This window comes from Oculina patagonica, chromosome 4 (genome assembly GCF_052425735.1).
Source record: "Oculina patagonica isolate OP01 chromosome 4, crgOcupat, whole genome shotgun sequence".
NCBI lineage: Eukaryota > Metazoa > Cnidaria > Anthozoa > Scleractinia > Oculinidae > Oculina > Oculina patagonica.
In genome coordinates this window covers 26,823,186-26,836,494 of record NC_135761.1, presented here as the reverse complement: position 1 = coordinate 26,836,494, position 13,309 = coordinate 26,823,186, and the positions used below count along the sequence as shown (strand labels likewise).

Here is a 13,309-nt window from a genome sequence, read left to right as displayed (position 1 = left end):
TAGTCATGTTCGAGTTGCGCCAATAATTAACACCGCGAGAACAAATACGTTATTTTATAAGGACTTAAAGAAGTCTATTTTATAAAGCGAATAGAAGTTTGTAAAAAAAATCGTATTTAGTGCAAGTTAACCTTTACGCATTAACATAGCTACCTTTGCTGGCCACTAAAAGTATACTCTATGAATTCGCTCAGATTAGCCTTTAGAGAGCACAAAACCAGATATTAAAAATATAGTTATACCAAGCCGTTAACATTTTATTGTTCTAGTTACCTGCCGAAAATGCAAGTAACTGTGACCGTGCAGCAAAGTGCGCGCAAAGTATTTGATGTCGAGGGCTGACCATTGTTGTACTTATTCTATACAGTTTAAGTTTCTTCAACCAAAGATTTTTAAGCAGACTAGCTAATTAAAGCACCCTTATCTTTTTGGAATTTACATCTAATTTTTTTGTCCTGCTGGTGTTAATAAAAAAAATTGAAGACTACAGGTAACTTGTAAACAAAACCTTCAGTGTCACCATTCTTGAACTTCTCTTTGCAGGTGGATTAAGAATAAATGTTCCTGTTTGAATTCGTTGTGAATATTAATTCTTTCTTATTTAACACCAAGACAGTGTAAATAGACTGTCCGAACCACAGGATTTAAAACTCTTTAACCAAAAGCCATTATTCCTTGTTAATGAAAATCCGTTCACCACTAAATTTAATGACGAAGAAAAAGGATTGCTCAAAGTTGAAGAAGGACTAATCGCTAAATTTCCGCTTGAGATAATTAAGCAAATTATTAGAAGAAGGCAGGTTTATTTTGTCACAAAAAGAATTTGAACAAAATATTTTAACCTGGCACGAGTGATTTGCATAAAAACTAAAAATTGGTAATACGTTTAGTTTCCGTATACGAAATAAGGTCTGTTTTTAACTCCTCGAGAGTTTCTGCCGACTAATAACTTGGACACTTAAAGGAAAATAATGTAGTCACAATTTGTCAAGATATCATTTCGCCTGTGAGTGTAGGGAGAAAAGTGAAGGTGTTTACACATGTTATAGACAGGTCTTGGCATTTTTGCTCAAATTAACAGAAACTTCCGCAAGCAAAAGAAGATTATCATCAGATCAAAAGATTTAAAAACGTGAAAAGGTGCGCAACTAGAGAATTGGTATTGTTTTTCGCGAAGACAAACTGGATCTATTAAACCCTTGGATGTCATCCGAAGCTTATTGAGCAATGTTTGTTAGAGCTTAAAATGGGACCTTGGCAAATGTGTATTTTGTCAAAGAGAAAATTTGCATCGATTGGGTAAAATTATGCTGAACTGTGATAGTCCCATCCTCGGAGACCCAGGTGCAGTTAGTGCTTGTGAGGGAGACGCAAGACTGCGGGAAAAAAGTTCGGCATAGAAATGTTGGATTGATTGAAAGGTGCCCCTGGGGAAAGAGTCTTACCAGGCCAGTTCTATACTGCTTTCCGAATACTGCCTCCTGATTGGGCAGAAACGTTCTTTTAATTCCCTTTGTATTATTCTGCCCAATCGGCCTGCAGGTCTACAATCCGTTATGTGTATTTCAATACAAATTTTATACACAAATCCAGTTCGCTCGCTATCTTGCCTGTTCGCCAAGATTTTGTTCGAGAAGGAAAAATTTCGGCTTGTGCCTTCCATGGTCGAGAAAGTAGGAAGGTTGACGACTTTGTCCAAGTTATTTCTTTGTTTTGTTTACTTTCCAAAAGAGTTTTAGAGTTTATAAAGGTTACCGATTTTTTGGCGATTTAGTGCGTCAGAAAAAGCTAAAATAATTCAAGACTTAAGAAAAAAATCAAAAAAACTTAAGTGTTTTCGCGTTCAAAACACGGAAAAGCAAATGCAGGAATCGCTGCTGCACGCTCTGCACGCGTAGCTAGTCGGCCGCTCGACACATTTGCCTGATTATGCGTGAAAGATTTCAGGTGTTTGTAGAAGTTTCCCTTCAAGGCAGCAAATGATTTTCCCATGAAATGCATGTCAGAAAAAACTGTAAACATCGATTTTCTCGACTTGCACATCGCAAACAGCACGCAAGTGTTAGGAAGGTACTTCCGAAAATTTTTCTTCTCAAGTAAAGTCTTGTATATATAATTCGTATTAGAATGACACACGAAATGGACTGCAGACCTGCAGCCCGCTGATTGGGCGGAATAATACCAAGGGAATACAACGAACTTTTCTGCCCAATCAGGAAGAAGTATTCAAAGGGCTGTTTAGAACCGGCCTGGTAAGACTCTTTCCCCAGGAGCACCTTTCATTCGCTCCATTTTTTCTATGCCGAACTTTTTTTCTCGAAGTTTTGGGTTTCCCTCACCCCCACAAACTGCTCCTGATATTATAGTCCACTTACGCTGCCTTATTGACAGCTACAAAGAAAACACATCTGACAGATAATTTAACTTTTATAACCAATGAAATTTATTTTTGCCAGTAACACGATTCGTCATGAGTCGGGCATCCACTTACCTTTTCATGCAGCGCCGTTAAAATAATTGTTACATTTGAAACCGCTATTTTTTGGCTCTGCAGAGGCGATTTCTTAGCTTCGTTAGCAAATAATTTAGGCTTCGAGAATTTTTTCTTGGACAGTTTTATGTCATCGTGTTTGCATTTTGGAATTTGAAATTTGCAAGACAATTTTAGGCAGGTGCATAATGATTATTTATATTGTCTCGCATGAAATTTCTAAATGCTCGGTGGTAAAAGTATTATATTTGCTAATGGGAAGCGCTAACTATTAATTAAACACCCCACTTTCGCATGCTGTAGCCAAGCTTTTCTTCAGTTCTGCGCAAATATCACGACGTGACGATGAGGCTGGGAATGACTTTATTGTTCCCTGTGATCTTTAACACTATTATCCAGGTTTGTGTTTCGTATTTTTACTACTTAGCACTGTTATTTGCAATTTTGTATGGTGGCGAAGGGGTGTTAACGACAGTTTGTAAGTCAAGTATTGCTATTTTGTCTCTTGCAGGACTTCTTCTATGGTGTTAAAGCATCCCAAAACGGTAAGCATTCTTTTGTTTTTTGAATGGAGAGTTTTATCTTGCAATGTTGTTGCATGCCAGCAACGGCATCGTAAATTTGAAGTTGTCTTCCTTACAGCCTGCAAAATTATAGATTTTTTTTAATATTCACACAAATTCGCGAAAATATACCACAGTCATCATTGTCTTCATTAATTGAGAATATCATACATTTAGTTAATTTTCGAAAAGGTCCAAGTGTGAGACACGTTGGTTAATACCACCAGGTGGCACAATATATCAACTTTTTCACAAAACGTGTTGCATTCGATCTCTAGGTTGCAACTACAGGCAAAACAAAAATGGAAAACTGTCACTCTCGAGCATTATATGAAAATAAGCTATCATTACAAACAAGGATCATTTGGAAACCTCCGTTGTTGCTTACAATGCGAATGAACCTCTCGGACGTGTTCAACACTTCTGAAGCGGAAAATATATTTCCGCAAAACGCACGCTATAACTGCCCCCGCAGGGTTTTGGCCCAGAGGCCAAAACCTGAGGAGGCAACATTGAAGTCCGCGCTTATAATATCCATTTATTGCCCCCCGCAGGGTTTTGGCCCAGAGGCCAAAACCCGAGGAGGCATCTTTGAAGAACACGCGTATAATATCCGTTTTTATATCTACCACAACAAATCTCGATTTGGCAAAAGTAGGCGCGCAAATAGTACCGGGAGTTGTGCAGAATGCCCACAAGTGCTACACATTCAATTCTCTGCATTTCTTATAGGCCTTATAGGCCAATATGCAAAGTTCCAGTGAATACCCATACCACCATTCGGTCTTTTCTTCAATCTGACAACGTATATTTAACAATTATTCCACGAGTGCGCGTTGGATATGAGATGGTAGATAGCCAACGAGGCGCATAGCGCCGGATTGGCTATAATGATCTCATAACATACTCCAACAACCGCAAGTATATAATTTTAAATGTACCAGAACAAATCTCGATTTGCCTAAAGTGGGCGCGGAAACGGTATCGGAAGTTGTGCAGAATACCCGGAAGTGGGTATCGGGAGATGTGATAAATCCCTGAAAGGTGATTGGTCAATTATGACTAAATATAATCGAGTCTCTGCGTAGTGAATGGGTGATGATGACAACTCATCAACGAAAACACGTGCGCACTTGACTACAACACTTCAACCAATTCTTGCAACCGTTGGTAAAAGTTCATTTATAGCTTGAGGTAAAGATATTTTGAGGTTTCATTCGAAGTCTATTTATTTTACTAATGGTAACCACAGGTTAGAAAGTGCGGGCCTCGATGCAGTTAAGAGCTGAGGTACTGGGAGGGAAGTGTTTTTAAATCACTGGACAAAAGCTTAAGTCACGAATGTTTTTTATCGTTTCCTATTGCCGCGAACCAATCAGAGTTTTTTTAAATTGACAGTTTTGCGAAGTGTAGTCGAGCACGCGGTGTGAATTGAGATGTGATTTTCCTCCGTCGGCAAACTCGCTTTGTTGTCAGTGTAACCAGTGTAACCGTTGTTGGAATCATTCGCTTTGCCGTAGTTTATCTGTGATACAATCACAGCAGATCTTCTCAAAAGCTCAAAAGCAACACCTATAAAACAACGTCTGCAAAACGTAATGTCTGCAAGACAAAAGCCTCGATCGAATGTGACAAACTGTTGATTTTTCGCATTCTTATCGCTCTTGGAGACAAGATTTTTCTCTTCCGGTTTTACGACAAATGTCGTGATTGACACATTTTTTGCATTCCGATCGTTCTTAGTGGAAGAACAAAATTTTCAACTTCCGGTTTGCAGATAGCTTTTATAAACGTGGCGCGCACGCGTAATACGTAATCCGCTGGTCACCGTCAAGATTAGGGTTGCGGGCCTCTCTTGGGCCCGCAACAAGGTCTGAAAGTCGAAAGCTTTTTTACAAAAGAGTTCGCGATTATTAACTCGCAGAAAAGTAAGGAAATCCAGATTTTCACGTGAAGAATAATTCACATTTAAGTTGTGCTCTCTTCATTTCACTAAGTCTCGAAGACAAAATTTGTCCAGGAACGAGTACGAACATATCTTCAAGATTGTCCACAAATTACGATAAGCAAGACTCAGTCTAGTACCGCCATTTGCCAGGCACAAACTACTGGAACAGAGAAAAGTGTTGATCAGAAAAGGGAATTTAAAAGAGATCTCGAGATAATTGTTTAAGACGAGCGGCAGGCTTTGCATTGACAGAGGTGAGGAATTATTTGTATCGTGAGAAATGGTTTCTATCGTGGCCTATTGTCATGTATTCTGTGGGGGAAAATAGGTTTTAAGCATTGCTGTCTGCAGGTTAGCAACGTGGGAATTTAATTGAGTTCATAGGAAAAAAATCCTAATTATACCATGGCCACAAAGCGTTCTGCCAGTATAATTGAAATTATATAAACAAACGAAATAAGGAATATATTAGAAAACATCAGGTAACGTTCCGCTTTGCAAAACGAAATGCAGCCATCAAGAAAAGGAATTCAAAAGAGATCTCAAGATAATTATTTAAGACACGCGACAGTTTGTATATTAACAGAGGTGAGAAATTCGTTCGGCATCCTTTCGACTCAACTGTCAAGTTGATCATTTTTGCTTGGGCTCTCAGCCCGAATATAAAAAAACCAGCTGAGCATAAATGCTAATTTTAAAACGTTGAACTATTGCTAAAGTTGAGCAAAACGTGGCAAATCATGTCAGGCTGTTGCAGTCGCGTTCTTGTAGCTGTAATCAAATTTACGTTTATCATTATCTTTCAGATTTTGTTAAGCATAATTTCGCTATGTTTTGGTTACAGTTCATTTTTTAAAAATCGTATGTCCTCGTTCCATCTTGAAAAGAGAAGGCCAGAAACCATTAGAAAATAGGAGCCGCCAGGGAGTATTTTCTTCGTAAAGACCCCAATTTAGTAGATAGAAGAGCCAAGACATCAAGCTAAATAATGTGCAGAAAAGAAAAAAACTAATTAACAGCGGGGGCAGCCGTAGTGTCAACTATTGCGGGCCCAAGAGGCCTGCAACCCTAATCTTGACAGTGATGAGCGCACTGCGTATAACGCGTGCGCGTCAGTGTGGACGGTTGGCCTATCCGGGTAAAAAAAGATGCGTTTTGAAATTTACTCGGGTCAGTGTGGACGGGGCCGGGATTTTAATGCTTTTCAGTAGAAGGGACTAAAATTGACGAATAGGTCTTCTCGCTCATGAAACCTAGTACATCAAGATGGAGATATAAAGTAAGTTGTTGTTGAAGGAAGAAGGGAGCCATAATAATTTTTAGGTGTTTTTCCAGACCACAAGGACAAAACTTGATCAGCCTGACTTTTTCAAGTTGAGATCTTAAGTCCCTGATGCATGACAATAATATCACTTGTTTATCGCTCCAGTACGCTTGCATGGTGAGTTTTAAAAAAAATTGGACCACTTGTCGTTGTTTCCATATGACTTTAGGCTCTTGAGTTTTTGAAGTAAAACTAATTCTTTTTGCTAATTATGCGAAGCAATTTACGAATTTTGTAAAACCTGACATACTGTTTGACTGACGTCTTTAACAAGACAAAACCAAGTATCATGAAACGTTTGGAATTAATATTCAATACAACCAGGTAAACAAATTGTGCTATTAAGAAGGCGTAGCGTTTAACACCCGACATTATGTGATATATTTATATATTCCACCCAGACTATGAAAAGAAAAGTAATTTCCGCTTTGAATAACTTAAAAGTCAGAATTTTTTCATTATGTTTATACATTTACAAGGGAAAATAAAAAAGAAAAATTTCCCGCCTGGTCTTTTTTCAGCAGTTGGCAGACAAACGACACTGAAGATAGTGCAGTAGTTCTCCTTATTTCATTCACGAGTTATTTGGCGGTAATAACAAATTCTAAGCCGTGAGAAGAAAATCCTTTCCTGAAAAATAAAGAACAAAAACCTTTTACTTTATAGTTTGGTATTTATATTTTTAAGGATACTTTCATTGTGTTTCAGTAACGCAGAAATGATAGAGTAAATTTCTGGACTATTTACCGGTCGCGCAGATGTTAGAATGAACCATAGTTAGAATGAACTGAACTGAACTGATCTGATCTGATGATGTATATGTTAATCTTGGTGTAGATGCAGGAAAGATGTTTCAGTTACACAAACTACTTGAAAATAAAATTCGAGTTTTCCCAACACGAGTCGAGCCGAACCTAATTCTACTCCTGTTCCTCTTCTCATTTTGAATGATATTTGGCATAGAAAGGTTTCCAACTTGGATGATTTTTAAACATGGCGATCTAAACATGAAAGCCATATTGTCCACCACTTCAAGCAAAAGCATTCAGTTTGGTGAGGTATTCTACTTTTACTAGTCGAGTTTGAAAAGGTCAAAGGAAAAGTTTTCCGTTAGACACTTTCTTATTGAGCTTTTTAAAGTACCATTCAACTTACCAAATCATATTATATAAAATAAAAGTGAAATTATTCCCTTGCCTACTACCAAAAAAAACCCGTTTCCTTTTTGTTTGTTTGTTTATGTGTTTATGTGTTTGCTTGTTATTTGTTATTTAGTTCAGATTTTACCTGAAGGGGAAGTTCTACATTCTGATAATTGTTTTGTTTCGTTTTAGCCGGTGATCTTATACTTAACAGTGGTGAAGAACTGAAGATCAACACGACTGCTCCTTTCATTACATTTTCAAGTTACAATTACACTGCATCGCTTCAAAACAGAAGCTCCTTACATGGCAGACATCTTGTTGCCGACATAACATTCAGTGGTAACATTGAGTTCAGGAGCGGTTCAATAGTTGAAGTATTCGGGAAGTATGCTCTCAGCATAACAAGTCTGAGTGGAAACATTTTAATACAAACTGATGTCAACATAACTTGCGGGGAGACGGTGTTCAATACAACATGTCTTGGTGGATTCACACAGTCATCATCTCCAGTCATGGTTGGAATAAGTTTGCCCAAAACAGATGCCATATATGAAGGTAAGCTTACGAGAATGTAAAAGTACAGAGTTTGTATGGGAGTTAAAACGGGGTTTCAAAGAAGGCGGCGGTAAGTAGAGCTGTCCGCTTACGAGAGTGTCCGTTAAGAGAGCTTCTACTGTATTAAGTGACTGTCTAGAGTCTCATTCCGTAACCTTAAGAAATAATTTTCTCTTTAGCTCGCTGTTATCTCGTATATCTGACTCCAAAACGAAGACGACCCATTTGGATGCTCCGTTTTTTAGTAATTTCAATTCTATTATCGATCATCGACGAAGGACGAAACTGATTGTGTGTGCGGAAGATCTAAATCCTCGCTAAACGGAAGTTAAAATAAACAGTAATTCTGTTGTGCCGTTTGCTTGTCTTTTGCTCTCTTTAGGGACTAAACGAGATGAGTCAGGTTAAACAATTAATTGTAACCAACCAACGGCGCGCATCAACGTGATGGGTCACTAGTGCGCGGAAAAAGCCGTCTATAAATAGGATACCGGTACTCGCGAATCTGATAGAATAAGAACATTTCCAGAAATGTAGGCTTCTAGAAATTTTAAACATTTTAAATTTTTCTACAATTTTACAGGTCTTGGTACTGGAGGATTAAAGATTAAGATCAAGGCATTTGATTTACGAGGCCAGTGTATACCTGGTTCCAGCCATGGAGGAAAGGCGCAGTCTGGCAACGCCTTGTTGTCAGGTCCTTCATACGGCAAAAACGACCCAACATCACTGCTAGGAGGAAGCGGAGGTGAGACTGTGCCGGAGTGGTAATCGCTTGTTGTAAACCAGCAAGAATTCTTCCGTCCAGTTGCATAATTGGTCAAAATTCGCCGTGTGCAACACTTCGATAGCCTGCGAATACAGCCGCCTTTCATCGCTCCCGACCGGTTTGGCGTTTCACGAGAGGGACGTCCTCTCTCTCGCTTAACGCCAAGCCGGCCAGGAGCGATGAGAGGCGGCTGTATTCGCAGGCTAACATTTCGACCGGACAGTTTTTTAAACCACAGCTCAGGGCAACAGAAAAATTGACCCGACTATTCGATGTATGGAAATTGGAGGCGTCAAGTTCAACACTGTTTTATCGACCAATAAAGCCCTCAGCTTCATAAAACTTCGCTTCTCGGGCAATAACTAAATTTTCGGATAATTTTCAGGCTCAGGTTTTGTTAGCCCAATGAACAGCACCCAGTAGAAGTCCATTATTTAGATACGCAATAAAAAGGGTAGAGCTTCTCAAGATATTTACGCAGTTTTTATGATGTGCTTTTTTTTTTTCGCGGTGGCCGGGATTTTTTTTAGAAGCACGTGTTTACTTTCGTTTCCGAGCCGATTCTTTTGCATCAAATATCAAAGGCTTCTCCTAAAGAAAAAAACAAACTTATAAGTGCTTCTAGCTGTTAACTTTGATTCTTTTCCATTTCAGGTTCGTGCTTACATACTTCCGGAAGTGTAGCCGGAGGCGGAGCCATAGAACTTGTTGCTGAGAAAGGAGAGATTACGATAAGTAATGACCTTGAAATGTTCGGCTATCAATCTCTAATTATCTAGAAGGAAAAGACATAAATTTCTCCTTTGTTACCAGAGTAAAACTAAAACTCTTATAAGCCATTCCTACAGAAAGTTTTCCCTCTTCAAGTTCTAAATTCTTAGAAGAACTAAAGCAGCAAGCGAAACTGGAATTTGACAAGAAGTACTAGAAATTGGTTGAAAGTCTGGCAAAAAAATTGAGCAGAAATCGAAGGCATAACTTTAAGCTCAAGGCGTTATCATGAAGGTAAGTTCGAATAAAGTTTGCAACGGTTTCTGCTGAAGAAACCAGGATTTCCAAAGATCACCAAATCAAATCAGAAGAATTTTTAATGATACACGGAACGCATCGAAATTAGTCAGCGGATACCTCTAAGGCGCATGAACAGATGCTCTCATTCTGAACAACAACAACAACATGTCGGCTGGTGGGCGAGTTCGGTTCCTTTTTTTATAGCAGTTAAAGAGTTTATTTAGTTGTTTCTTTAAAGCGGGAAAAATGTCTCCGGAAAGGTTTTTATCGTCAACATGTTGTGTTCGTTGTGAAATCAAACGACCAAGGAAATGGTAATGAAACGTGGCGATTGAATTTTCCCGTGCCGTTCGGAGCTATTGTACTTTCTCTATTGTTTCGTGGTTGCTTGTTGACTTGGTCGTTCTTTGTTTTACGTAATTTGTGATCCCCACATGCGTTGAAAATTGTGATACATTCATTTGCATTTCATCGCTAAAAAGTAACGCGATATTACGAAATTCTGCGTTTTAATAACTATGCAACGAAGACGAAGTTTTAGGTTTAAAACAATGCGTTACATAATTAGCAAAGATAGTCTGACCCTTTACAATCCCTGAATTCACAGTAGCGATGTCATGGTTGCTATTGCTTCTATTTCGAGGGAAAATATGGCCTGCTGCCGCACCGTCGAAAAACGCCGACCAGATGGTGAATTGATCGCGTTGCAAGTTGTGCGGCTGCCGACTAACGATGTTCTTGGAGAACATCGTTATTCGATCCCAGACCTTCTTTTCTGCCCCCCTTGCATTGAAATATTTTTGAAGATTGGAACTTTCTACTACCAAAGTAATTAGCGTTTAGCCGGCCAAGGCTGAAGCAGTCTATCATTCATGTTAATTATTAAAAGTAAGCATAAGATAAGCACTTCTTTATATTATTTTATAAAATGGTCGAGGAATTACGCGCGCTTTGATTGGCCAATTCGAACTCATTATAGTCCCATAAAGCGCGTTGCATACGTCACGCGCGTGCCTTATCGAGTTATAATGCACGTTGAAAAGAAAAGAAAAAAACTTTCTCCTAGTGCATTGTTGAGTTATATGACCCCCCCTTATATAAGCACTTGGGAATTTTTAAGAACACTCGAGAAGTGCGGGAAGCACTCGGCTGTGCCTCGTGCTTCTCTATGCACTTCTCTCGTGTTCTTAAAAATTCCCGCGTGCTTATATAACTCAACAATGCATTCGGGTGCGTTTTTTATTTCTAATTATAAAATCGTCGAGGAATTGCGCGCGCTGTGATTGGTCAATTCGAACTCATTATATTCCCATAAAGCACGCTGCATACGTCACGCGCGTGCTTTATTGAGTTATAATGCACGCTGCTTACGTCACGAGTTTTAGCGCGCGCAATTTTTTTAACATTTCATAAAAGAAATAAAAACTTTCTCCTCGTGCATTATTGAGTTATATAAGCACTTGGGAATTTTTAAGAACACTCGAGAAGTGCGAGAAGCACTCAGCTGCGCCTCGTGCTTCCCTATGCACTTCTCTCGTGTTCTTAAAAATTCCCGCGTGCTTATATAACTCCATAATGCACTCGGGTGCGTTTTTTATTTCTTTATTAAAATACAATCTTCGTTCACTGTCCAAATAACATAATCTGTACGGCTTATTTGTGATTATTATATTATTGATGTAATCCCGTGTAATTAAACTTATGTACTACCACACTTCTTATTTTTAAACATTAAGCTTATTGTTTGAAGTTCGTTAAGTCGATGATCGCTTGCAGTGTACTCAGATTGTATATTAAAAGGGTTAGAGTCTGTCCGTTCGTGTTTTGTTGACAAATACACGCACTTGCTGGCCTCACAATGAACTCGAAATTTTCAATACTGCACTCGGCTACGCCTCGTACAGTATTGAAAATTTCTCGTTCATTGTGCGGCCAGCAAGTGCGTGTATTTGTCAACAAAACACTCACAACAGTCTCTAACCCATAAGTATAGGTAATCGCATGGGGCCGAGTAAAATTAAGGTGGCTCCATAGGGTTTTGAGATATTACGGCGCGCGCACAAGTGATACCCGTCAAGTGATCATTTTCGCGTTATTTTTTAAACTGGTTACATAAACGCTGCCGAAATATTAAAAGCAAAGACTAAAATATGTTGTGCATTATTCTTTTTTAAAATTACGGCCTTTGTTTTTTAGCTACATCTACTCAAAAAGTCCTATTTTTTGGTGTTTTCATGGCTTTGATCTTAAATTTCTTTAATTTTCTTCGGTGAAAATTTTTGAAATTCTCTCAACGGATTGAAACTGATGGAACGTAACTTTTAAAAACAAAAAAAGTAGGGGTTGTCCAGGTCGTTTTTGCGTTTTTGGTTATTTTGCGTTTTTTTGACTAAGCAAAAAAACTGGCTTACAAATTTTTTTAAAAAAACGGCAAAAAGGGCAGTTAAAAAGGTATCACATCTATGCCAAATTTTAAGGAATTTCACCGAAGGAAACTCTAGTAAATACCAGGGGAAATTTTCTATTTTCGCCCGAATAACAATTACGTCATCAGAATAGAAATTGTCCAAGATCGCTATTTGAGCATGCGCGAACTTTCGAACCATACGGGTTGATGTGTAAAGACGAGCGTTCCCCGTTTTTGTCGGTTTTTGTGCGAATATCTGTTAACCCAAAGGTTAGTTAGAGACATACCTTAATCCTTTATGTCGCAGAATCTCTAAAATTCTGTTCGAAGTATCTCACAATCGCGGAGACTATTCTTTATTTTCTCTTTTACTTTCGATCGTACGAACTTTACAAAAGCGGCCAGAAGCACCGCGGACGTTGTAAACACCTTTTTAGAATGTTGTAAACTCTTTTATCTGATCCACACAGGAAAGTTTCACGCTCGCGTGAAACCGCCATGTTTGTTTTGATTTGCCGGCATTTCAAGCTCGCCCTTTCGTACCCATTCTTCGCGCGGTCAAGAAACCCTATGGAGCCACCTTAAGGATTAATATCACTTGTGTTTTCAGAAGTTGTAGAAATTGCCAGAGTCGCAAAGCGACGAGGGCAACAACTTCTGAAAACACAAGTGATATTAATCCTTAATTTTACTAGGAAACATGTGATTACTTGTTTATGAGATAGAGGGCAAAATTTTCTGAAAATTGTCGAAGCTTATTATAACTTATGTACAGCGTGAATCTAATTTGGCTTGCGAAACGAAAACGTTCCTGATAATCGCGGGGCAAATCTTGACGTTCGGAAGAGAATAACGCTGACAGTTGTATGCAATAAAGGGTATGAAAGTCGTGAAAATAATAAAAAGCTATTTACAATTGAACAAGCGAATACTCAATATAAACGTAAGCATAATTTTATTCACCTGTTTCCACGTTTTAAAGCTTTCCTCTACGAGCGGCTTCACATGTCAGTCCTCGACAAAGATAACAGCAAACGACGACCTCAAACGAACTTGCAGAAGTAATTTGTCCGGTAAATGTGACCTTCTTTCACAG

At 38.7% G+C, this 13,309-nt stretch overlaps 1 protein-coding gene across 1 annotated transcript in view; it reads left to right on the top strand.

Annotated features, from left to right (window-relative positions):
* The first annotated feature begins 2,778 nt into the window (after positions 1 to 2,778).
* Positions 2,779 to 13,309, top strand: part of LOC144650108 (polycystin family receptor for egg jelly-like) — a 51,290-nt gene continuing 40,759 nt past the window's right edge. The window contains exons 1-5 of the mRNA XM_078509768.1: positions 2,779 to 2,890; positions 3,003 to 3,036; positions 7,661 to 8,026; positions 8,610 to 8,774; positions 9,450 to 9,530. Coding sequence (XP_078365894.1) covers positions 2,837 to 2,890; positions 3,003 to 3,036; positions 7,661 to 8,026; positions 8,610 to 8,774; positions 9,450 to 9,530 — 700 coding nt within the window. The 5' untranslated portion in view covers positions 2,779 to 2,836. The remainder of the gene's footprint in view (positions 2,891 to 3,002; positions 3,037 to 7,660; positions 8,027 to 8,609; positions 8,775 to 9,449; positions 9,531 to 13,309) is intronic.